Genomic DNA, 25,457 nt, shown 5'->3' on the forward strand with positions numbered 1-25,457 from the left:
GTATTTCAAGGGTTTCTTGTTAAATAAAATGTCAACTTGCTCTATTAAGGCATTGGCAATACAAAAACGGACGGCAGTTTTGTAAATCATACTGTATTCAATATCGTTCAATTTTTGAAAATTAAAAAAGCCTAACGTGTGATGCAATGTTTGTTTGGATTGATATTTTATTACAACATCAGTATTAGGATAGTTTTTCTTTAAGAATGGCTTCAAAGAGTGAATAAAACTTTCTAGATTGTCCTAACAGCAAGTTCTCAATACTCCCTCTAGTAACAGGTATATAACGACAAACATTTAAAAGTCATTGTTTGAGTTACTCCTGAATTCCAACTAACCATACAAAAGAAGTTATCAAATAGTTGATTCTCTACAAGTTAGTCAAGTAAATGAATTCCAAAATACTCTTTAAATATGGCCCCATCCCGATACCAGATCAAACATTCGACATAGCTCATTTTCCTGAATCATAAACCTAGATTTTTTAATAGTAATTCTAACATCTAACGTCTACTGATAATCAACATAAAATATAAATATAAAGTAAAATAATCAACAAGTTGTTTCAATCCAATGATCAAAGATATCCTCACAAAAGAAATAGTAAATTGATATCTGTAGTCAATAATTATTTGTTATAATATTATCTTTTACAATATTTAATTTCAGTCTTTTAAATCTAAAATAAGAACCTGATCTGTTGTTGAAAAATTATGCAACTTTTTTATGAAAATAATTTGTATCTTTTCCAATATTAAGCAATGGCTCTTTAATCTTAAAGAAAAATATTTCCTTTATAGTTTTATCATATAACTTTTTTATTTTAAGTAAACCTTATCTGATTCCCCTTGATGAAAAAGTTCAGTAAAATGTAGTTGGAATCTTTTACAAGAAGGTTAAGGTCCAAAACCCTTGCTATTCTGTAGTAATTACGTTCGACTGAGATACACTTTAAGTTGACAAGGATATTGACCCTTACAATGTGGTCCACTCTATCATAAAATTAGGCCCTTCAAGTTCTATATAACCACCAAAGAAAGGTATTACTAAAATTGAATCATGTATCAAAATAGTTTGAATTCATTCTAAATCTAGCTTATTCAGATGCATTCATTATACCGATACAAATAAAGTTACTGTAAGTGTTGTTGTAGTGAGTTTGATAACTATGATTGCCCCTTAGAGCTGTCCCATTGATTTTTATAGAGATGGTCAAATTTTACCCTAATACATGTAACAAACAAAAATCCTCTAGCTATTTCCAATGTTTATTTTTTTTTTCTTATTGCCACCATTAAATCATACATTAAAATTCATCAAATTATGACATTTTTTTCAATAAAGCAAGTAACCTTCAATTTATGATAATAAAAAATGTCTTCACATTAAGTACTATAAACCTGTCAGGACTAAATTCATTTGAATACTTGTTGCCTGTGATTATTATAAAACATTAATGTGATCCTGAACATTAGTAATGGTTGATTAGTTAAAGAAGTCACACCTGATTGAACAAAGACAGGTATAAGATCAAAGACATTTTGATACACATCATTTCTTTGATGTTTGAACTGTATAGATATGCTAGTAGTTGTAGGTTAAATTAAAGGGGTCCAAAGGATCATCATGTTCATTTTTATAAATTAACTTTGGTGGTTCTTTTAATAAATACTCTTTAAGTCAATAGCAAATTTATAGTTACGATTTTATTTGTCCTATACATAAATATTGCATAATTGCGGTATCTAATGTCTTAGCATGTTAATTATGTTATTCTCTTTATCTTATTAACCTATAGTAGTCAACCTCACTTAAAAGACTTTTAAAAAAACTTATAAAATCTTTAATAATTTCTCGACCTGTACTTTTGGGTAAGAATTTAACACTGAGAAGGGCATATCTCTTTTCAAGATTGACACATAGTTTTAAATCAAATAAGATATAAACAGGTGTCAAGGTCAAATACTTTTATAAGACTTCAAACAATTCTGGTTAATCTACGAAAACTTATAAGTATCCTTTTCCAAAATCTTTATAATTATGAATTTTTAAATGACCCTTGAAAATATTATGAAAAGTATTTCTAACATTTAAAAGTGTTTCATGTCGAATGAACAAAGTGAACACGAAAGGAGCCTCTTCAAGATGGATGGATCGCTTTCTTTGATTGAAATAGATGTCGCAAAAACACTTTAACAACAAATTGATTTGGTCTTTTAAATCAATTTGTATCCAAATATTCATCTATATAATGAATTCTCCCATGTAAAACAGACTTCAAAGAGATTTTCTTCTGGTGTGATCAAAGTTGATTTTTTTCCCTTTTGGTTTTTATATATTTTTTCTTGTGAGGACTGATGGGTTCTTTGTAAAACTATTTTCAAACGACAAGTGAGTTTTGATCAAACAGCATAGAAACATTACTACCTTTTACATGAGTTTTTTTCTACTGAATTCATTCTCAAGTTTAATTAGGATCTTAAACAGAATTCCAGCTCTCATTGTAAACATGTATTATTAAGAATCTATCTAAGAATGCAATATTAAAACTACAGTGATAATTTATAAGTAATGGATTTGAAGTTGGTAATTTATGAGTACTTTGGCCATGAGGGGTCGAAATGTAGATCACTTACATGTATACTGTACACCAACAAACTTTTCAAAATTCTTATTTCATGTTAAGCTTGACTTTGAAGTCACTATATTTTCACTATTTTAAACATTGTTTATGTATTCTTTAAAGAATATATCCAAGTTTAAAATTTTTGTCACAATTTATATTTTTTTATTTCTTTACTCAGAAGGGAAAAAAGTTGAGTTGACAGTAAAGTTAAAGTTTAAAATTTAGAAAAATCAGAAAAAAGAACTTGTCAGTCAGCATTGATAAAATTAATGTTCTGAAATGCCTTATGTTAGTCAAATTCCTCAAAAGTGTCTGAAGGCCAAAACTAGCTAAGCCGTATCTCCTATTTTTTATGTTGGTACTTTATTGTTCTGCTCTTTGTTTAATGTTAGAGTGTTAACGAAACTAATGCCCTTTAACACTTGTCTAACACAAGTACAAGTGTATAATCACTCTTTGGGTCTTGAAAACCCTTGGCATATTTGACCCCTTAATCCTGTGTGTATAAGCAGACCCTTTAAGCATAACTAAGCCTTGAGAATGGAGTTTCTATCAAGTTAACTCACCTGAGTTGTTTAATGTGATTGCGTTCCATATTTTCTTGCACTAACTCTGCCAACTGTTGATGTTCTTGCGAGGTAAACGGTAATCTCTTTGGACTTTGACATTGACTTAAATTGTTACCATAGCAATGACCTTGTTTCTCACTATTGCACTGTTTCAAGGGCATTTGTAAATTTGCCTGTGTAAGATTGTTTACTTTTTGTAACTTTGTAGTGTCCTTGATTTTTGGAGTGTCCTTGCACTTATCCTTATTTTCTTTGGACTTGGGTGACCCTTTGTGACAGGGCGACAATGACCCATCTGGTCCCACTGTTAGTCTGAGTTTTAATGTTTTTGTTCCATTTGAGGGTATTTTGATAGAGGATCCAACTGCATCATATAAAGCTTTCAGCAAACTGGATAAATCCTGAAAAAGATAAACAAAAACTAAAAAAAAAATCAATATATATCAGGTACTCTTAACACCTGTTTTTTATACCCATTCACTTATATCTTTTTATATTCATTTTCATTTGTAACAGCTTGAATTTGTCCCTCTAGCCCCCCCCCCCCCCCTTAACTAGTTAACCAAAGGAAAAATACCATGAAGTATCTATTGAACCAACCCTCTCATACATTTTCCCCTGAAATTGCCTTTAAATTTTTTATCTGTCAGTATATGTTTCACTGCGCTAGCACATTACTACAATTTTCAAAATTTGTGCATAGTAATGTTTAAATGGAACTAAATCCTTTTAAACTAATACACCTCTAAAAACTGGTGTGATTCTGATCAAACAGAAAACATAAATGTAGAAATAATTTTCCTGAAACTAATGCATGAAATCTATTATATCGTATATTCTTTCAATTACTAATACATCATGTAATATAATTGCTTTGACTAATAATTGTACGATTAAAGTACATAAATTAATAGGATATAACTCAAGCTGTTGGAAACATATTGCATGCCTCCCAACTCCAATACTAAAAGTCCCATCAGTTTAATAATTAAATTCCAAACACAAGCTTTTGTCTTCAATTTTCAGAGGGATAGATCAAAAGCAACGCGGACATCAATAAAATGTTTAAGTCATCCTTTGAAAATTATCTTTAGCTTTAAAAATCAAAGAAATATCATAGATAATTACACAAAAGTAATAAAAAATGCATGCGTCAGACATATTTTCAAGCCATTTGCCCACTAGCAACTTTTTTCGAGTTATTTTGATCCTTAATTAATTGCTGATCAAAGGGTAGTTATTGTCATTAACTAAAGCCTTTAATCCTAGTCAGTAAATATCAAAGACAATTAAAAAACTCTTCATACTTCAGATTTTTTTTCATCATCAAAATGTATGTCTGCCAAAGAGAGATTAAGGCGATATTGATATACAAACGTTAACAAACAATCTTTGTTAAAAGGCGTCAAAAAGGCAGAGAGCCAACATGATTTAATCTTGCACCCAAATTCCTTGTGCTCTTGAAAATTTAGGAAGGGAAAAATTGTTTATATGCTAGTGTAGATTTTTTGTTGGCAACAAATGTTTCTGGCATGGTTTATATTCAAAAGAAGAGAGAGACAAAACCCAACAACCAAACACACACATTTGCTGTTTTACCCAAATCTCCTGTTTAATACCTTTTTTTTTGTTGGCAACAAATGTTTCTGGCATGGTTTATATTCAAAAGAAGAGAGAGACAAAACCCAACAACCAAACACACACATTTGCTGTTTTACCCAAATCTCCTGTTTAATACCTTTTTTTTAGCGGCTTTTTCTGTTTTACAATTTATGCTACTGAATACTTTATTGTTATCTTTTTCAACTTTTACCTTTAGTAGGTGGTTTTATAAGGAGCAATACAGGTTCCCATACAGCCTCTAACAGCCTTTTGCAGGCAGGTTGTGTATCTGGTTGGTATTGAAACACTGAATAAAATGCATCCTGGAGGGTGCCACTGTCTCTCCACTTAAAACGCTTTCAATAACTTTTTTGTGTTGCTTTTAACAAATTTTTTGAGTTGCTTTTAACAACTTTTTTGTGTCGCTTTTAATAACTTTTTTGTGTTGCTTTTAACAACTTTTTTGGGTCGCTTTTAACAACTTTTTTGGGTTGATACTTTTAGAAGTTTGAGGTGATTATAATTTTCTTTTGTTAATTTTTTCAACTTGACAACTGTCACTATTTATCTAGATTCATCTTAAGCTTCTCAATGTTAACCAATGAGACATGGTTATACACTGTGATAACAGCTTACTACCTTTTAAATTGTCTAACATTTCATGTTTAATATACAATCCAGGCTGTGCCCATGTATGATTTTTCATGTTGAATCCATATCAGTATTTCAAAGGAAGATACATACACTGAACTATTTTCATGTCTTAATTTGAACGTTTCATCTTACTGAGTTAAAAACTTCAAAGTGTGAATCAAATTGATAATTTTAATGATTCCTTAAAAAGAAATAAATTTGCTTTTAGAGGCTTTTAATAAAAGAATACCTTCCAATTTCAGTTTAAATTGAAAAATTTAAATGCTATAAATTTTTCATATAATTTTTCTTGTCCAATCTTTAATATGCACCATTGCAATTTCACATCAATAAAACTCACTTTAGCAATGAAGTAATAAATTTCTTAGGCAATTAAAACACTACAGGGATCTTGATTAATAAACTGTCAGATGACAAAGAATTAGAATAAGAAATGTTGTTATAAATTAAATTAGAAATGGTTTACTGAATTAAATCACCAACCATAACTGTGACTAATTGAATTGGAAATATAATATATAACTGGTGCTAGAGAACTGGTAGTTGGATTTTAAACCAAGGAACGGAACCAGGGAATCTGTTTTTACATGTATGGATCTGCATAGAATTGGAAGTTAAATATATTTTTACGAAGTGAATCAGACTTTCTATGTTTCTGTTTACTGATTAGTACTTGAAATATTATAGAACGGGAAGATTTTTAATATCCTCCTAAAACTATCACTTTGAATTGAAAATATTTTCATAACCTTTTTTAAAGTTAATTTATAACACCTGTAACCCTCACTTCTTTTAAAATGTAGCCATAACAACTGTAAATACCTCTTTTGTTACTTTGCCTTGCCCATCGAAATCATACAGAGTAAAAGACCATTCCTGTTTGTTCTTCTCTGTACTTTCAAACTGTACACCACATTCAAACTCCTAAAAAACACAATAAAGATGAATAAATGTTGATGTGCTACTGAAACATAACAGGAAACAATAGCTTATTTGATTAGGTTAAACATACATATTAAATTATATGGGTACCCCATGTCCATTGTTTTTCTGTAATATCGTACATTATAAGTATAGCAGTAAGTTAACAAATTTTTATTGTCATTTACATCAAACTGCTTAGATTTTTTAATGTAAGCACTGAAAGGTAAAGATTGCATCACTTTATCAGTGGGAAGTAAAATTACATATTGCATTGTCAAAAAAGAATTGGTTGAAGTTGATTCAACTACAATTATGTACAATGGGAGATAACTCTAATTTTTAAAGAAGACTTTAACAATGACATCACTTATATTTTTAGAACAGATCTAAGATTCCTGCACTTTGCAAAAGTTATGTTATTTTCTTGACAGATGTAACATGGTTGTGTGACTTGAATATATATCTGGACATATACATGTATTTACATTGATAAATTTCTGTCAATGTTCATGGATAGGATGTTTAGAATGCAGGGGCGAATCCAGCCATTTTAAAAAGGGGGGTTCCAATAGTCCAACTACATGTCCCCATCCAAATGCATTAGTCGGTCCCACCCCCCAAAAAAACAGAACCCTCCCCCTGGATCCACCACTGGAATGTTCAATATGATCAATGCACTATAGTTTGTGTATCAAAAAGGTAGTGATAAGCCTTGGAAGATTTCTAGATATTAAGGCAGTAACATCAGGTTTGAATTGCACTTCATGTAATCTTTACCCCAAAACAAAATCATGATTAGTATCCTACTACATTTTCTAGTAGTTACTTTTGACGAGTAGTAATATATATTAAGTTAGCTTAATAGTTCTTGCTATAGTTTAATAGTTGTAAAACACATCTAAAAGATATTGCAATCTTGAGGGAAAAGTACATATATATAGCTATCAGACATTGATTAACTAGCACTTGTTATTTCCTCTGAATAAAAAGTGTGAGAGAACTACTATTTTAGCTGTACTGATAAATCACAAAGTGAATGGAATATGGGATTAAATAAGTTTTACTGAAGTAAAGCTTTGATGTCAACCCCTAGAGAATAATTGACCACTTTGTTCTTGTCCCAGACCTACTATTTTATTCATTTCATCATAAAACCATGGTAATTTCTAAATAACTTTCAATTTCACACCCTCCTATCAGGAGAAGATCAAGTGATTGGCTTGAGGTTCTACTAATAAATCTTCAATGAAATCAACACAGATCTGAAGAATTCAAACATAGCATCTACACAGATCAATCCCTTATCAATCACTCAGGTGAGACAGATCAAAGGGTCCCACCTGTCATTAATGATCATTGCTATATAAATATTTTCTTTGTAGTGGTGAAAACTCCAATCAGTGTAAAATGTGCCCATAAGGTGTAAATGGATTAATTAAGAATATTACTTGCTATCAGAAACAACTCTATAGACTAGCAATGGAGTGCACCTCACTTTAAATCAAGAGGACGAATTGTAATTATTGACAACATCCTTACAATAATACACCTTAAGTTTAATTTTTATAGCTTTTTCTTAAAACTCTTTAGACTTTTGATTTAAGGTGTGTATTGTTCACCTAAATTCCCTCATACAATTTATCTGCATTGAATTTCACAAATGTAATGGTAAAAATTGTGCAAATCAGAAACTTAATTAGTTCATCCTCTTTAACAATTTAAATAAACTTTAAATCATCATAAACAACAATAATTATTGTAGTTAATAAAATTTTATTAATCAACTTTCTAATTGATATATGGCACTTCTAATAAATATGATCATTTTGGTCAATATTCATTATTTGGCTCCCCCCCAATTTTTTTTCCGGGATTTGTTGAAGTAACAGTTAAACAGATATAATGTCACTTATTTTATGTTGCTGACCGCATATGATATGGTGACATAAAAAATGTTTCAAGCCAAAAACTCAGCAAATAAAAACACTTTCTCATAGCAGACTTGAAAAGTACTTTTGAAAAACAACACCCAAAAGAGGAAAAATCATAAAAAATTGATTCATTATTTTAACCATATCATAAATAAATTATTAACAATTTATTATATCTTAGCATTGCCGGGCTCTGTTGTAATTGCCATCAAAGATCTATAACAATTAAACTTCTGTTTCTATTAAGGATAAAAAGACTGGCGGTATGCTTTTGATGCCCACTCTTATTTCTTTGATCCTGGAATATGATAAAAACAATAGGCTACCAATGATAAATATTGTACATATAAAACTAACATTATGGTCCTGTTTATATTTTTGATGTTTTGATCATCAAACGGAAATTGTTATTTCTGATCATCAAAAGATCATCAATGACTGACCATTAATGTGTCAAAGTGACCACATTATTCAGGTAAAAATATACTGGTCAAACTCGGTCAGCTTATGTTGTCCTTGTGAAGGACTGACTATAAGGGAAATATTTGGAGGACAAAAAAGGGTAATATATACATGGCCCAATCAAATTTTGAAAAATAAATGACGAAAATTGTCAGTTCAATATTTACATACAGAGCAAAGACATGTAGGCAAGCCCCCGACTATCCACTTGCATTTCTGTTTTCTTCCAAAATTTGCTATGTTTTGTCCAATCAAAGCAGTAAATTACAAAATTTTGCCTTCATATTATCTTTAAGCAGTTTAGTCCCTTTTTTTTTACAAGTCAATAAATTAAAACATCAGTGGTAATTTGAACCTCCAGTTTTGTTCCCAATTGAAGTTTCCCAAATGATCCTCTTGGACAATTGAATTTAGGGTCAAAATGTTTCATTTCTAACAGGGCAGTGTTAATAGCTGGACATCATAGGTCGAAGGTCAACAGACAGCCTGACTATATACTACTAAGGGCATTAAGTGTAACTACTAAATTGATGGACAATTTATGTATTGTTTATTGTTTACAAATATCTACATGAGAAATAAAAGCCTTCTTGTGATGTTTACCTATATGGTCAAATGTCATAGAGGTGTAACAGTGTGATGAAACTTTTATAGTTTTGCTTTATTATTATAGGAGGGGCATAACTTATCAAGCTTCACTTTTTAAGAAAATGACTAGTAAAAAGGGTCATTTTTATTAGCATTCAAGTTAAGATAGAAAAAAAACCAATAACAATACACAAGTTAGGATTCACCAACAATGTCAAAGAATATAAGGACCTCAGCCAATGTTTAGTATAATTTGTTTTAAAGGAAATTGGAACTTTCAATTTATGCATATTTAAAAGTTGTGATGATACAAAACGTAACCAGGAATTATATCACAACAATTAAAGATATATATTACTTTTACACACTTTAAAAAAAAATATTCTGGAAAACTTTTTTTTTTTTAAATTATAAGACCAGGACTATAAATACAGTGGGTATGCAAGAACCAGGACCCAGTCTGTTATATGAAATATTTACTTCATACTTGCATGCCCCAAACAAAATTCCCCAGTCATAAAATGTGTCAAAATTATACTTTTTTTTTACTTTTTTGTTGAAAAATTATGTTTCCACTTAAAATCCTTCAACCGTTAAATTTTAGTGCATATTTAAAAGAACTTACTGTTTAAACTGCACATACTTTCAATTATTTGTACATAAAAATCACTAGAATTTATAATATATACTTAAATTTTTTCAGGACAAATACAATTTTTACAACAGTATAAATTTTAGTAAGTAAATGAACTAAAAAAACACCTATAAATTTTTTGATAATAAAGTGAATTTATTGACAATCTAAGAAGGATCTAGGTTTATTCTTTTGAAAGTTATGCTTTTTGTTTAATGACATCTCCCTCAATGGAAAGTTTGCCCATTGATTAATTATTCTGTGTTATCTACTAGAACCACTATGTACCATCCACCCTTCTGACTTGTACCAACCCACATCCATCGGTATGTTCACAACAGATGTCTCAGAAGTCAAGTAGATATTCACGCACCACCTCAACTAAGAACGGAACTCAAAAGGAAATATTGATCAAACGGACTCCACAATGAAGCATTAAATTATCCTATAAATACCATTACGTTTAAAACATTCTTTTTGCTCTCTCTCTCTCTCTTTCTGTTTACACCTGTTTTACCCATCGTTATAAATCTGCACTTTGTTGAGAGTACAAATATACACTGAATGCATCTGAAAGCTTTTGAAACTTCTTGATCATTTGCTTTCACATCTCTCTTATTCATCAAATAAACTGAGTATTTTTTAAAACATCATAGATAAAAGAAATGGGTTTTTCATTACACCCTAAAGATGGCATATAAAGCGTAATGGAACATGATACAAATTTCACTTCAAAGTACAAAATTGTATTTAACAAGTTTGTTTACCTACCGATCGTAATGGAATATATTTAAATTGATTCCAATATATTTTTCCCCTATCACCCATTAGACATTAAATCTCCCTTTGATTCGGAGAAGTTCTTTTTAATAATGACTTTATTTATACTTTTATTTACTTCTGAGCGGTTTCTGTTTTTACAAAGTAAATCATAAAAGGTCATGATTACAATGACCTTATTTGTAAATCATGCATAGAAAAAAATGTGATAACCATTAATTTGTTTTTATTTTAACCACAGGAATTCTTTCTAGGTCGGAAACTTTTTGATGCATTTCAGAGTATGTCATTTTATATCTTTAACAACAAAAGGACAATGGTGTATCAACATTTACAATTATTTTTAGCTTAAAGGGTAACAACTCTGAACATCTGCAGTGTTTAATCCAAATTTTATGTCGTTTTGTATCCCATGAATGCTCTGATGGGACGGAATTATATATAATGTTCAACGGAAAAAAGATATCTGACCTTACAATTTAAGCTCTTCCTTTTGCTAATAGTATATATTCTATATTCTATTTACTAAATACTTTTACTGACGGAAATTTGATAGAGATTGAATGTATGAGGGCATACCCATAGCCAGGGGGTTTGGACGAACCTCCCCTTAAAACAAATAAGCACTGTTAAAGTCAAAGTTCTGTTTGAATTGTGACTGTTAAAGTCAAGTTTGTGAGTCCAATGAACCCCCCCTTGGAAATTCCGGGCTATGGGCCTGGTGGGGAGCTGTAAAATGCATTTCTGACCTTAAAAAATAATATTTATCCCCTAGCAAATCATTAAAAAGATTTCTTCCAAGTTGGAGCTTTAAAATTGCAAATGCTTTAATATTGAGGGGTGTCAATTTGATACCGACTTTTACCCTTCAAATTTGGAATGACATACAATATAAGCTCTGCTCATGTGAACAGTCGATGAAGATTTGATGCAATACTCATGATCTCTGCCTATGGTTACTGACCACCAGACAAAAAATAACAGTAACACTATTTCCGATCTGAATATTCATTTAGAGGCGTCCTATAGAAGTTCTTTGAACTTGACAACATATTGGTAATTTCTATCCCAATTGTCCACTCAACATGACCATGATGACCTAATATTAACTTCTTCTGTGATAAATCTGTTCATACCTCAATACTTAATCGATTGTCTGTTTCTGTTCCTGTCTTGTCTTTTTCCTCTGACTGGTCAAGTTTTTCCAGGTTATTGTCCAATGTTAGTAACTTGTTGTTGTGTGACTCCATCTTTGGAGGAGGTAGCTCCACTGTTAAAATATGACATTTAACTAAACATTTATTATTTTAAATAGCAAAGGTAAAGTGACAAATACATTTTATAGAAGTCAATTAAATAAAAGGTAGTACTTTGTTGTACTTATTTGTATGTCGGTCAATTCAAATTGTCAAACTAAAGAGTATATATTTTCAGTTTGAAAACTTCATCATGTATATAATTTAATAAGTTTTTTCAAACAAACCAAACTTTAAAAATTGGTCACCTTTCCAACCCTGATAATTAAAAGTACATCTTACCCCTCAGAGGCACACTTTCCCCTCCTTTATCCTCCAGACTGACTGACAATTCCTGGAATTAGAAAAATTCAAATAAAAATAAAAATGTTATGTTACATCTAACAAGCTCCCATCAAAAATCTTCTCATCATTGTCAGTACTATCAATCTTCCGATCGCTTTTTATAGATCTTAAAAATATCAATTAGTCAAAATGTTTTTGACTCAGCTGTTTCCCTGAATCACCAACTAGAGAGATGAGTAACAAATTACCTACAGCTATTGATATTCATTGATTTTCAATTTACTTGATCCACCCTTTTTTTTAATATCAATTATATTCAATTACTCAAGTAATTAACAAGTTCATATTTCACCCCATTGATTTAATTATTCGTTCTTTAATTGTACCTCAGGAATCTGCTGCATAAGCAGCTGCTGCCAAATTTATGTTTTTTTCTTCAAATTTTTTATCATTTGAACTTTCGAGTTCCATCTGACAGACAAATACTACTGTTCGTCACTTCTGATGTGTGAGTGATCATTACAATTCAAGTTTCATCCTAATTACCAACGTAAATCAACATTATTTTTGGTGGTCTTTTGAATTCAAAGAAACTTAAAAACAACAAAACATAAGTATATTTATTCAAATTTCTAAACACAATTCTTAAGATAAGTGAAACAAGAGCGCATTTAGGTAAACAAGAAAAAACTGTTTTCTTCAAAATCTTGCAAATAGCAGGTTTCACATGCAATAACCTAGCTGAGCAAAGGAAAGAATTATAAGTCCTTGTAAAAACCTGACATATATTTGTGCATAATTGACAATAAATTTTTCCACTACAAATCTTATATTTAAACAAAAATCACCACAATTATTTGCTTCAAGTTAGTTATAAACAGAGATTAAGTAATATGAAACATCTTTATAGATGAAAACAAATATTTCACTTGAGTCAAAATGAAAAGAACCTCGATCTTTAACAGATTCAAACTGATATTTACTGTATTACATATATATGTTTTAAATAATTTGTTATAAACTCCAAACAGGAAAAAATCTATTTGATTTTGTTTAAAATCTTACAATAGTCACTACAAATTCACTGAATATTCATTAAACAATTTTGATGATTTTATATGCAAAATCAGTCCCATTAAATTCCCCTTTATCATTAGATAGAAGCAGGTGTAGATTGTCCTACAAATTGAACATCTGCACATATTCTATAGCTACCTTTCCTAACTGTATACCCTACGGAAATATTACAAGCAAATTCTGAAAAAAAATATAAAAGTTCACAATTATATTTTTGACAAAAAAAGCTCTATTGTATTGTTGTAATATATTTATAAACAAACCTTTTGGTAAAGAGTTAAATCCAACATTTTTATATTGCACAGACTTCCAAATTATTTCCCCAACACAAATGACTACTACATCCAGATTAACACTATACACCAGAGTGAATCTAACAATAAAATGTACATCTAGTATTCTGCCAATCACTCTGGGGATGTCATTTCCAGATCAATAAATTTGTCACAACATTCTCAACACTTTCTCACATGTATCTTCATAGTATTTTCATTGATCAAAGTTAAAGGGGCATCTCAAAGTGTAAAATGTTTATCAAGTACAACTATTTAGACAATCTGGCATTTAATATTCATTTTTCTTACATAATCTTTTATTGAAGTATAATTATACACCTTATAAATCTTTTGTCCCTCCTTTAACCTCTTAAGTCTTTATAATCCCCTAAGGTTATTTTTAACAATGTAACAATAAAGTAAACAACTTGTTTGTTTTTATAAGTTCTGTTACTATTATTCTGAGAAATATGTTTACAGTACTACAAAAAGGTCATTGCTTTCTGCTAACACAGAAAAACATATTAGCCATCAATTGATGCTAATTGTGCAGTAATTTGGTGAAATAATGACTGGCTGTTCACACATCTAGCTCAGATAACACATCTAGATCAATACAAGGTATAATTATTACATTGGTTTATAATGCTTTCTGTAATTTCTGATGCATCAATACTAAATTACCTCATCTACAGAAAAACAAAACAAAGCTAAAGAGCCAGTTCACATATGAAAGGTACTGGTGAACTTTGAACTGAGCAAGACAGAGTTACACTTAGGGATCAATCTTAAAGGACCATTGATTATCATAATATATTTTATTTGCAGAATCCAGTTTCGAAATTATTTTATTTCACATTAGCAATTGCTATCACATGTTATTATTGTTAAAAATATTTATAATTTAATATCATTTAATATAAACAAAATTATTCAAGCTCAGTTTATCTTTTGATTCTAAAAAGGTTCAAACATTATAACTAGAACTGACTTATGGCACTTTTGTATATTCCCATAAAACCCCCAAACCAGTTTTTGGCAGGCGACTAGTACTGCCTTAGGGGAGACAACTCTTAATATTACAGCATAAAACATGGCACTTATGTCATGTAAGAAGGTATAAAACACAAGTTCCAAGTGATGAAATGAATGAATATTGACTGTTAACGACTGACCATATATATGTCATATTGTATAAGTTATGGTCAGCGATGACCCACAGGGGAGATGTACACATCACTGTAAAAACATTTTCAAAAACATTATAAACTAGGTTTTTCAGGTATCTTTTTCTATAAACCTATTACATGTACATCACTCACAAATAAATAAAGGAAAATTGAATTCAGGTTGACAATTACATCTAATGTGAAAAATATTAAAATTATATCAATTAAAATTTACAAATCAATCGAAAATTTGAAATTAAACTATGAATAAAATTTGAATTTGTTAAATTTTTCTTTAATTCAAAATTATCAAAATTGACTATATTTTATCAAAATCTGACTAATAATAATTTAAATTTCTTTTCAAAGTTAAGTGACCCCATTTAGAACTGCAATATCAGAAACAAATATTAAATCATTTAAATAATTCTTACAAATGTATCATGAAATTGACATTTTGTTATGTACATTAAATGTATTTCTTTTAATTTAATATTGAAATCAGATATATCTGACATGTTGCAAAAATTGTGAAATCAAATTAACATACAGAAATATGAAAATAAAAAAATTAATAATTTGCAAAATTATGAATATAAGGAGTTTATCTGAGTCATCCTGCAAGCAATAAACCATTTAAAAAATCTTCCCTTATTAGGTGAATAAAACTATGATAGAATTTTGATTTCCCTATAGAGTCACCTTTTATCATTATCGCAATAACAATTTTCTTTTTTTTTTATGTTTTCACATACTTTAATAGTGGAACTTTGAGCAGTCCAATACTACAAGAACGTAATTGAGTTGGGAGTTCATTTCAAACACGTAGTAATTCTGTTATATGGTCCACATCTGTTTGAAGTCTATGAGCTTTCTGTGATGAAAGAGAATTTTAGATCAAAAGTACAGGAAAACTAACTTATTATTACTTATCTCAAATGTTGATATGTTCTGATGTTAAAAAAATCAAAGCGATCAGTCCAGTGGCACACCCATCCATGTTTGTAGTTCCCTGATATATACATTCCCTTAAGTAGACTTCAAATGGAATAAATTGTAAATCTATAATTATATCAACATCTGCATCATTGGTCAAAGGGTTGACACTGTAAGTAAATTCTGTCACTTTTGATAATCAAAGAGAGATAACTCTTAATATGATCAACAAGGGATCCTTCTTCTTAATAAAATAACAATAATGAAAGTAAAAACACAGTAAATATTGAAGTGCTATCAGGGTTTATTTAGTTGGTTTTGCAATTTAAAATTTGCCATGTGTAAAGTTTTATACATTGATGAAAACAACTGATTAACTCATACAGGAGAAAAAATAGTATTGTTTTGAGTCTAATAACTCATGAAGAGTGTATGAAAAACTCATCCAGTGGATTACAAATTTACCCTAACTTTCAATCACATCTTTGAGTACAATGGATGGTAGAGGGCACAGGAACATGCCAGTTATTGTTGTTATTTTTTGTATTTGTCACAAGAATCTTGTTTAGTATATGACAATAAAGAATTAAAATTATTAATTGATAAATAGTAGATCAAGTTCAATTTGAAGACCATTAAACCATTCCACCATTAATATTGGATGAGGTACTACCACCTTTGTAAACCATTCAAAAGCAAAACACTGTCTATAATTAGCCTTCGAAGGTTTAAATCAATCTTCTGCATTATGATTTCCAAGCGAAACAGAGTTTTTATCTCTTTAATTAACACATTTGAAACACTAAACTTTTTTTCAATATGTTATTACCATGAATTTTGAATAACTTAACAGCTTCTCCCATTATCATTATACCCTATACATTAGATAAAACCTGTCACATCAGGCAGGCTGCATATCAAAATCAAATGACAACGATTTTTTTTAACAATCTTTGTAAATTCCCTTTGAAATTTGATCAGGGATTGGAAAATTGGAAGGTTTATCGCAGATTTATATTCCATCAGTAAATTATGTATGAAATCGTGAAACGTTTTTTAGTCTGCGTTTGTCAGAAATGAGACAATGAGTATTCACCAGGGAACTATTCAATATGTAACCAATCTCTTATCAATATTTAATTTTGTATCATATTTCAATCGTATTTATTTTTTAATATCTTTTTATTGAAGTTTTCTGTTTCCTGTTGATTTTACATGGTTTTGTGAACAAACATCAAATTGAATTAAATTATCGATAAAATCAAAATCCGGTTTTTTTTTAAACAAAATTCACAATTACGATGAAAAAATCATTGTCTTTCAGAAACAAAGATCATCAATGACATCCATGGATATCTCAATACATAAAAATTCAAAATTTATTTTCATAGAAATTTACGGACTTAAAAGTTTTAGACTCAGTTGAGAACCATACAACATGAGGCCTGTGAATAACAGTTTCTAACATATTTGGTAAATAATTGTTAATTGATAAAAATTACCGTTGATCACATGTCAATACATTGTGCCTACCAGTACATTACTTTAATAGAGCCATATGCAACATGGTTTCTTATGTACTTTTTAAGATATCTAATTCAATAGATAGATGAAGATGTGGTTTGAGTGCCAATATGACAACTCTCCATCCAATGCATGCATATACATGTATATACTAAGTGCAGACTGTTTGTACATATCTTTTCATTAATAATGATTACATAATGTATTATCAACAAACTGTGCAATTTGAGGAAAGAAATAACTGTTTTCTTCTAATGGTCAGAGGCTAATTCAATTATCTGTGCGAGGTATTCAAGGACTGTTCTTAAAATGTTCAAGAAGTTTTCTAGCACCTAGAAAAGTTTGACAAAGTTCAAGAACTACATATATGTTCTAAACATTTTCAAAGGGGTAGCACTGCTGTACACCCTCTCTTTGCCTAACTCACAGCAGAGGGTATTAAACTACCAAGTTATAGAACATTCATCTATCTGACTATATGGATCAAGGACATATTTGATGGACATTTAAAGTACTAGCTAGCTTGCAAGTTCTTTACCAAGACTACAAAAAGTTTACAACTACATGGAAAATATTGTTCTATACTAATAAGTATTCATAATTCAAACTCAAAAACCTTTAAAAATGATACAACTGGCAGTAAAAAAGTTAGACATACCCCATTAAGTAGGCAAAGAATTCCCTCAAGACATAATTATATATCTATAATTCATATTTCTGCCTTTTATCAACTAATTGGCAATATCTAGACAAATACATACAGACTCTATGGAATAAATAATAAAAATATGTAATTCCACCTACTTATATTCATCTGATAACCATATTTCAAAATTAAATAGGAAATATATATATAATTAATTTAAATGAACTGCTGTTAATTTTCAGTAGAAAATAATGGATAAATAAAAAAGGTTGAAGCATGAACATGAATTTATTCCATTAAACATGATAACACTATAATAGCAGTAAGCAAATTAACCTGGTGGATTATTTGATCCCATAATTCAGTAACTTATAATGTAGCCAGGTTGTCAAAACATTATCAACCAAAATTTATGCAGTCCTTCAATATATATATATAAGCTATAGTTAAACTTCGATTACAGCTTAAAATCTCATGTCTTAAATAAGCTGATATCATGATATCAGCCCCAAAAGCAAGATATTAAGCAATCTTGTAGAGTGCTCATCACTGTAAACCTATCCCCCTTTTGCACTTGCACCTAATGCATGCACTATTATATTATTGAATAAAGCGTAGAAGAGTAAATGACCCTATAAATTACCTTATGTTTCCATACCCCTCATTCTGTCAGACTCACACACTTACTCCATCCAATACTCAAACTTGCCAAAAACCCTGAACAATGCTTTAATCACCTACGAAAAAACAGCAACGAAAAAAATACTCCACAAACACCAAACAAACCTAGAAAACGTGATCAAGGCGTTGTACTGTATGAACACATGATAACTGGATGTTTATTTGAAGGTATAATTATCAAAACATATTACATATTTCATAAAGCATTCCACATAACATAAACAAATGATTGTGTTAATTGCCCGTCTATTGTTATACAGATAGTCACATGACCACCCAAAAAAAGCAAACACTAAAATGCAGGATATACGTCATCAAAACTTTAGAGATATCTAATGCATTGAAGGGGTTCATTCTTTAGAGGGGGAACTGGGTAAGGGAACATGGTAATGAGGGGTGGAAATACAGATGTAGGGATGACCTGTGTGTCAACTACCTGTTGTTAACATCAATTCTTAAAAAGAGGGGATGCACTTAAAGCTTAAACCTCATAGTTTGAACATTTGTAATTTTACTACAATGAGAATATTCAGACATTTTGTGATTTCAAGGCAGGTTTTAAAATACAGAATATTATCTTAAAAATTTATAATATTTTGCTATATATCTAAATTGCAGTCTAAAATAAGCTAATCTAAGATACACAAGCATATTTCAAATTATTATACTTCATTTTCACTAAGGGTTACATTTAAGGACTTGTTTATTGACAAGCCTTAAATGACAAAGTTTTGCTACCACTAACACAATTACCACTCTCAATATTCCATTCTAGAAGTCAAGTCCACTTTTTAGAATATTCCACAAAGTGTGCCTACATATATCACATTACAGAGATAAGTAAGAAAACAGAGATACCTTTAACTTCAAAGAGTTTAATGCTGGATTTAACAGCTTCTCATCTGCATCATAAGTATTTAGTAAACAAAAGGATGTTTCTGGCACTGGAAGCCAGGTCTTAATTGTAGATTTGAGATGAAAATAAATAAAACTATTCCAGACAAAATATACACTCAAAGAGAAACTGTTAAGAGCTCATCACATGGATGTTGATAGAGTAACATTTTCTGGGTAAAGGGTCTACCTAAATCCATAGTACAGAAAGCATGTCTGAGTCTGAATATTGATATATAATTAATGTATCTTTGACAATGGTTGTTTAAATGTGTACAAATAAAATTTCATTAAGCATGAATTTAGTTACAGGAAACTGAAAGCACCTTATTATACATGTACTCAATTCATCTTCAAAATCAGTTAATCAATCAAGTACGTGCTATATCAATTATGAATCAAATTGTCATCATTCTTAAAGATTCACTGCCCTTATATCCCAATAGTTTGCAATACATCAGACAATCAAAAGACATTAATTAAACCCTTTTCTTATATTTGGTGGAAGATCCTACCACACATATCCAGCCTCTACCCACTACATGTATGTGCACATGTCTCATTTACTCTCCCTATACACATAACTTACATAGGCACTGTATAAACCCAATGTTTATTACCCTGGAAAGTAATATCTGTCAGGCCATGATATGTTCACCTCAGAGTTTGTTGTACATTTATTGCTGAACTTTCTGGAGTTTTTTTGTATATTAATCACAGATATGTCTACCAGATAATGCACTTACAGATACAGACATAGCAACAAAACCCATCACTTAGCCTTCTTTCGGACAGGTTTTTGTAAAAAAAAAAAAAAAAAAATGGAAGATGAAAACAATGTTGTTTAAATCCCTTAAATTGTCAAAGAATATTTTTTTTGGCTTTAGGAGGACTTAACTTGAAGAGCTGGAAGATGAAATTTGTGCACTGAGAGGATAAAAGTAAAATTCAGAGGAGAAATTTACATGAAACACATTTTTGGGCTTAATAGAAACAAGTGGAAATTATAAACTGCTTAAGGTGGAATATATATGGCTATTTGTCCCTGTCTTTACAACAAAAACAAATTATCTATAAAGCTTCTGAGCAAATCTTAAACCAATTATTCTATAACCGAGCTGACAGCCATTTTGAATTCGTATTCACACAAATATATAGTGCACGGTGTCAGCTATAATATACTAATACAGTAAGAACAACAGCCATTTTTATTTTTAGCTCACAAATTTTTGAGAGAAAACCTTCCAAACGAATCTAGTTCCATTTGGATTCAGGGTTTGTCTAAGAAAAAAAACCCTGTAAAATGATGATGACGCAAACACAATTCTGGACCTGAAGACCAACTTGATAAAAAGAATAAATCGTTCCATATTACACATATTATCCCTTTAGGACCTTACATTTCCATTTTCTAAAAGTCTGATTTATCAGATGTCAATATGATGATGCTGATTTCATACAATTATTCATATCAATCATTGTAAATTTCCAAATGATTCATAAATCTTCCAAATGTTTCCTTCCATTTCCAGATCTCCAAGAAGATTTATACCATTTTTTCCCCTAATAAAATATCTTTCATGTCAGAATTATCTTGTTTTTATAGGAAAACATGAAAATGTGTTCCCCTATCTGTTTTTATCATTGCACTATGTGATAGCAATTAATTTACATTGCACAGAATAAGGTACTTGTTCTGATTAGTGTAAATAATCTTTCTAATCTACAAATCATGTAATAGATATATATTCAAAATGCATTTACAATCTAGAAAATATGAATAAAGCAAGATGTAGAATATATGCTGATGAGATACCAATTGCCCTTAAGCTTATCTCAAATTATAAGGGTGATCATAGACCCTGACTACCTTCACTATAAATTTACACTTTATTCAAGATTTATATCTCAAATTTTCAAACCAGAAATTCACAAATTACATGCAGTCTTTCGGGTGAAGTTGGCATTTTTTTTGTACATGACTGATTATAACATAATATACCAGTATAGTTTGCAAAGTCATTTTGTATAAGGCCTTTTTCATATTTTTATCTTCTTGATTTGTTATATTTTAAAACTATTATGCTATATGCTGCTAGCAATGTATGCACTCAGCATCTTCTTCTGACCGAGATTATATTTTAGGATTACACTGCAATAAGTACTTCAATCCCAATTTACTTCAGAAATATGAAATAAAACATGTTAAAATATTATAGACCGTCATACCTTATCACTATAAAATACCAAGAGAATATATGCAACACGAAATTCTAAGTGCCACTTAATGTTTCTGACTAACTAGTTTACATACCAATTACAAAATATATATGTTCTGTCAGAAAAATGATATCAAGTGACCTTTAGGTGAACAGTAATAGCTTAATAAAGTCCTATTAACTATAAATTATTACACCATTTTCCATGTTATTAAGTTATTATGACACTACAGTACAGAACTCAGTCTCCTGAAATCTGATACATGTAATGCATTTACTTTTATAGTTGTATGAACTTAGTCAACTCATCCATTTCATATAACCAGCAAATAGTAATTCAGTCTTGATCAGCTAGCATCTAATCTTTCTTACCTAGCTGACTGAATTCTGAACTTATAAGTTAAATTTTGTTAATGAATGGTATTTCTTAACAAAGGTTTTAGACATCTTCATCTTTGTAGCTTCTAATATTCATTGTCATTCCATTAGTTATCTCCCTTTTCTATTGTAAGTAGAGTTATCTTTCCTTGGGACAGATTTGATATATATTTTGAGAGATTTGTTCAGTGGATTAGTTTACCGACCCTGCGAGGGCTGAAAAGCCAGTCAAGGTCGTTAAACACTTCCATATATATAGTGGATTAGTTTCCGACCGTGCAAGGGCTGTATAGCCAGTCAAGGTCGTTAAAAACTTCCATTTGTTGTAGTGGATAAGTTCATTTACAATATTTTTTAGGCAAGGAAGAAAAGGTTCATGTTGTTAATAAATCTTTCCACTAGGAGATAAAAATTTCAAAACTTAATGTCAATTAATCAAAATGAAATTCACATGTGAAAAAAAAACATTATCATCCTATCAACTTACACATATTTTAAAGAAAAAAGGTGAATTGTACCTATCTTAGAAATACATGTATATTGAAATTTATAGGACCTATTTGTTCCCCAAAGTGGTACCAGATTGAACCTTGTGTACAAGGAACATTTTCTTTACATTGCAAAATCTTTCCAAACATACCTGTATGAATTTACATACTTATTCAAGCATTATATCTCAAACTATTTCTTTTATTACATGTATTGCTTTCTACTATTAGCCATCTTACTTACTGGTCATAAGATGATTAATCGCTGTTTTCAAAAATCCATCTTCAAATAGTTTCTTGCAAATCCCTTATTATTACAGTAGAAATATTTCTTTCATGTCAGAAGGAAATTCCTGAAGTGTTAACAACCTTAGAAACATTCCCTAAAAACAAATGTTTTTTTAAAACTCACCTAATTTCTTGATATTTACAATTTATCTGCTGTGTCACTTTAATCCTTAGGCTTTATAAGGTACATAAATCTACAGAAAATCAGATAATCTTTGTAGTAGATCCTTGCTAGTCCTTATTACACCTAAATAGACTAAGAGTAATCCAAAATACCCCCAAAATATGTCTTGGATTATGTACAGGATATAATACAGGTATTCACAAAACTTCCCCTTTACTCAGGTGAAGGTCAAATATAGTATTTTGACATCTGTTTTTCCTTATTTTCCTGAAATTGATTGTTTATTTACATTCCTCGAAACCTATATCACAACAAAGCTTCTAAACAATTTTGGCAAAAAGCTATATTGAAGTGAGATAATGAAGAAGATAATAGGGTATAAGGTATCTCATTATTGAATATCTAACACCCACATCATCATACAGGGATTATAAATAATATGCAAAAAAAACATCTCAAATTATGAAAAAAGATATTTAACAATATTTTTTTAATTATTTAAGCTGTACACCTCTAATGTTTATTTTTAATAATGTGTAATATTACTTTGAATGAAATGTCAGCTGTTTGGTATAAACACCTAACCAATAACACTTTTTCAAGTGAAGTAGCACTTTTCACTGAAAGAATTAAATTCATCACTGTCTATACCAGGTACATGTAGTATGGGAGGAAAAGAATACTCGATAAATGTTACTCAAAGTCCCAAATCTTTGGGAGACCTTAAAATAATATAGTTCAGGGTTAATGACCAAGACATGATAAACAATAGTTCTTTAAATTCAAAGGACCTCAAATTCCTCTTCCCCCTTTTTTTATATATATATTTCACACGTTTCCTGAAACATCTCCCTTTTCCCCATAAACTGAACATCATATTTCATTAAAGACTTGATCCTCAAACAGGCCAGGCATGACATATACAATTAACACATTCTTGTGCAATAAAGGGTAGAGGAAACAGAGTATTATTTGCATCTGGCCTGACACAACTATCATTTACCCAGAGAACATTTGGTTCAAGTATTATTGCGTTACTAAGTGCATTCCTATGTCTATAGCTTTGATCATTATGACTTATAATAACTGTCATATCACTCTCCATTAATGTGCAATACATAATTCTGTCTGCCCTGTTATTGACTCCCAAAGTTCACCATCAAATATTTACCATTACTCTTATTCCATTCTGTAGATTTTTTTCTGTTTGATCTATTTTTAGGTGGCAAAGAGTCGTCAATTTGCAATTTGCAATTATGTTTTTATCTAAATCCTATCCACTCTTAGGTCATTGCTGTTTTTAAGCATTATGTGATGATACTGCAACCAATTTTTTATCACATCAATTTATTTTGGTGACTTTCCGCTCGTAATAATGAATTTGAGTGCATACATGCATATTTATTTATGTCAAACTTGAATGTTCTCTTTATTGCAGGACAGAGACCTATGGAAGGTACTTGGTCTCTTCAAAGTTGGCTAGAACAGCCAATGGGATGAGATGTGGTATGGGTGCCAATGAGATAACTAGATCTACTCCATCCAAGTCACAATTTGTTTAAGAAAACCATTATAGGTAAAAGTACAGTCTTCAACACAGAGCCTTGGCTCACACCGCACATCAAGCTTAAAATAAAAGGCCCACAAAAGACAAGTGACTTAAACTTATGTAAGTTAAGTATACATACATTACATTAGTTTACAGTTATCCAACTTGAAGATCTTTATTGCTCATATAGCTGACATTCTGAGGACACTTTCCAACTTTGGACTGTCAGTCCTTTAGAAGGTTACATTGTGGTCAAAGTCCAAGAAATTTGTAATTATCTCAGAAAAGGTGGTTCCTAATTGGACAAAAATATCCATTGAAATCAAAGGTCTTATATTATATAAAAAAATAAAAAAATATTACAAAAAATAGAATTCTTCTTTAATCTGAGAAATGTGGTCGAGGAACAAATCTGAACCTCAGAAATTGACATCAGTATATATACCAGTAGTTACCTTCAATAGCAAAATTGTAAACAACTTTCTTATTTACACAAGGTATACAATTATTTAAAATATTCAGGTCAGATTTGTTGAACAACCTGAGATAAAATTGTTGATAAAAGTGAATGACCAAATTATTAAACTTCATTCATATTTAAACCTTCCACAAAAATTGATCTGCCTTACTTCAGTGTTATATTCATCTACAAACAAACGCTGTGTTGAATAAAAGATCCATTCACCCACATTTAAATAATTTAATGTTCAAGATTATAAAAGATAAACAAGTTTAATTAAAAATTTTCTCGATTAATTTTTATACCATCAAAAGCTGTCAACAGACATTTATTGCAAAGCTTCCTAATACTAAAAACTTATTTTGCATAATCAATATTTACAAATTGATCTAGTAGTATATAAAACTAGAATTTTGACCTGCTTTTTTACCAATAGTA

The 25,457-nt window shown here is 30.1% G+C and overlaps 1 protein-coding gene across 6 annotated transcripts in view; it reads right to left on the reverse strand.

Moving 5' to 3' along the window:
* Positions 1–25,457, reverse strand: part of LOC134721457 (protein naked cuticle homolog 2-like) — a 58,959-nt gene that overhangs the window by 5,334 nt on the left and 28,168 nt on the right. For 2 of the 6 annotated variants that reach the window (XM_063584498.1, XM_063584500.1), the window contains 4 exons: positions 12,309–12,360; positions 11,907–12,040; positions 6,274–6,375; positions 3,193–3,596 (listed from right to left, as the gene is read on the reverse strand). In XM_063584498.1, coding sequence (XP_063440568.1) covers positions 3,193–3,596; positions 6,274–6,375; positions 11,907–12,040; positions 12,309–12,360 — 692 coding nt within the window. Of the gene's footprint in view, positions 1–3,192; positions 3,597–6,273; positions 6,376–11,906; positions 12,041–12,308; positions 12,361–13,651; positions 13,891–18,581; positions 18,735–22,842; positions 22,954–23,010; positions 23,178–25,457 lie in introns of those variants that run through there. The other 4 variants (XM_063584501.1, XM_063584503.1, XM_063584502.1 and 1 more) reach the window with 4 other exon arrangements.

This window comes from Mytilus trossulus, chromosome 6 (assembly GCF_036588685.1).
Source record: "Mytilus trossulus isolate FHL-02 chromosome 6, PNRI_Mtr1.1.1.hap1, whole genome shotgun sequence".
Classification (NCBI taxonomy): Eukaryota; Metazoa; Mollusca; class Bivalvia; order Mytilida; family Mytilidae; genus Mytilus; species Mytilus trossulus.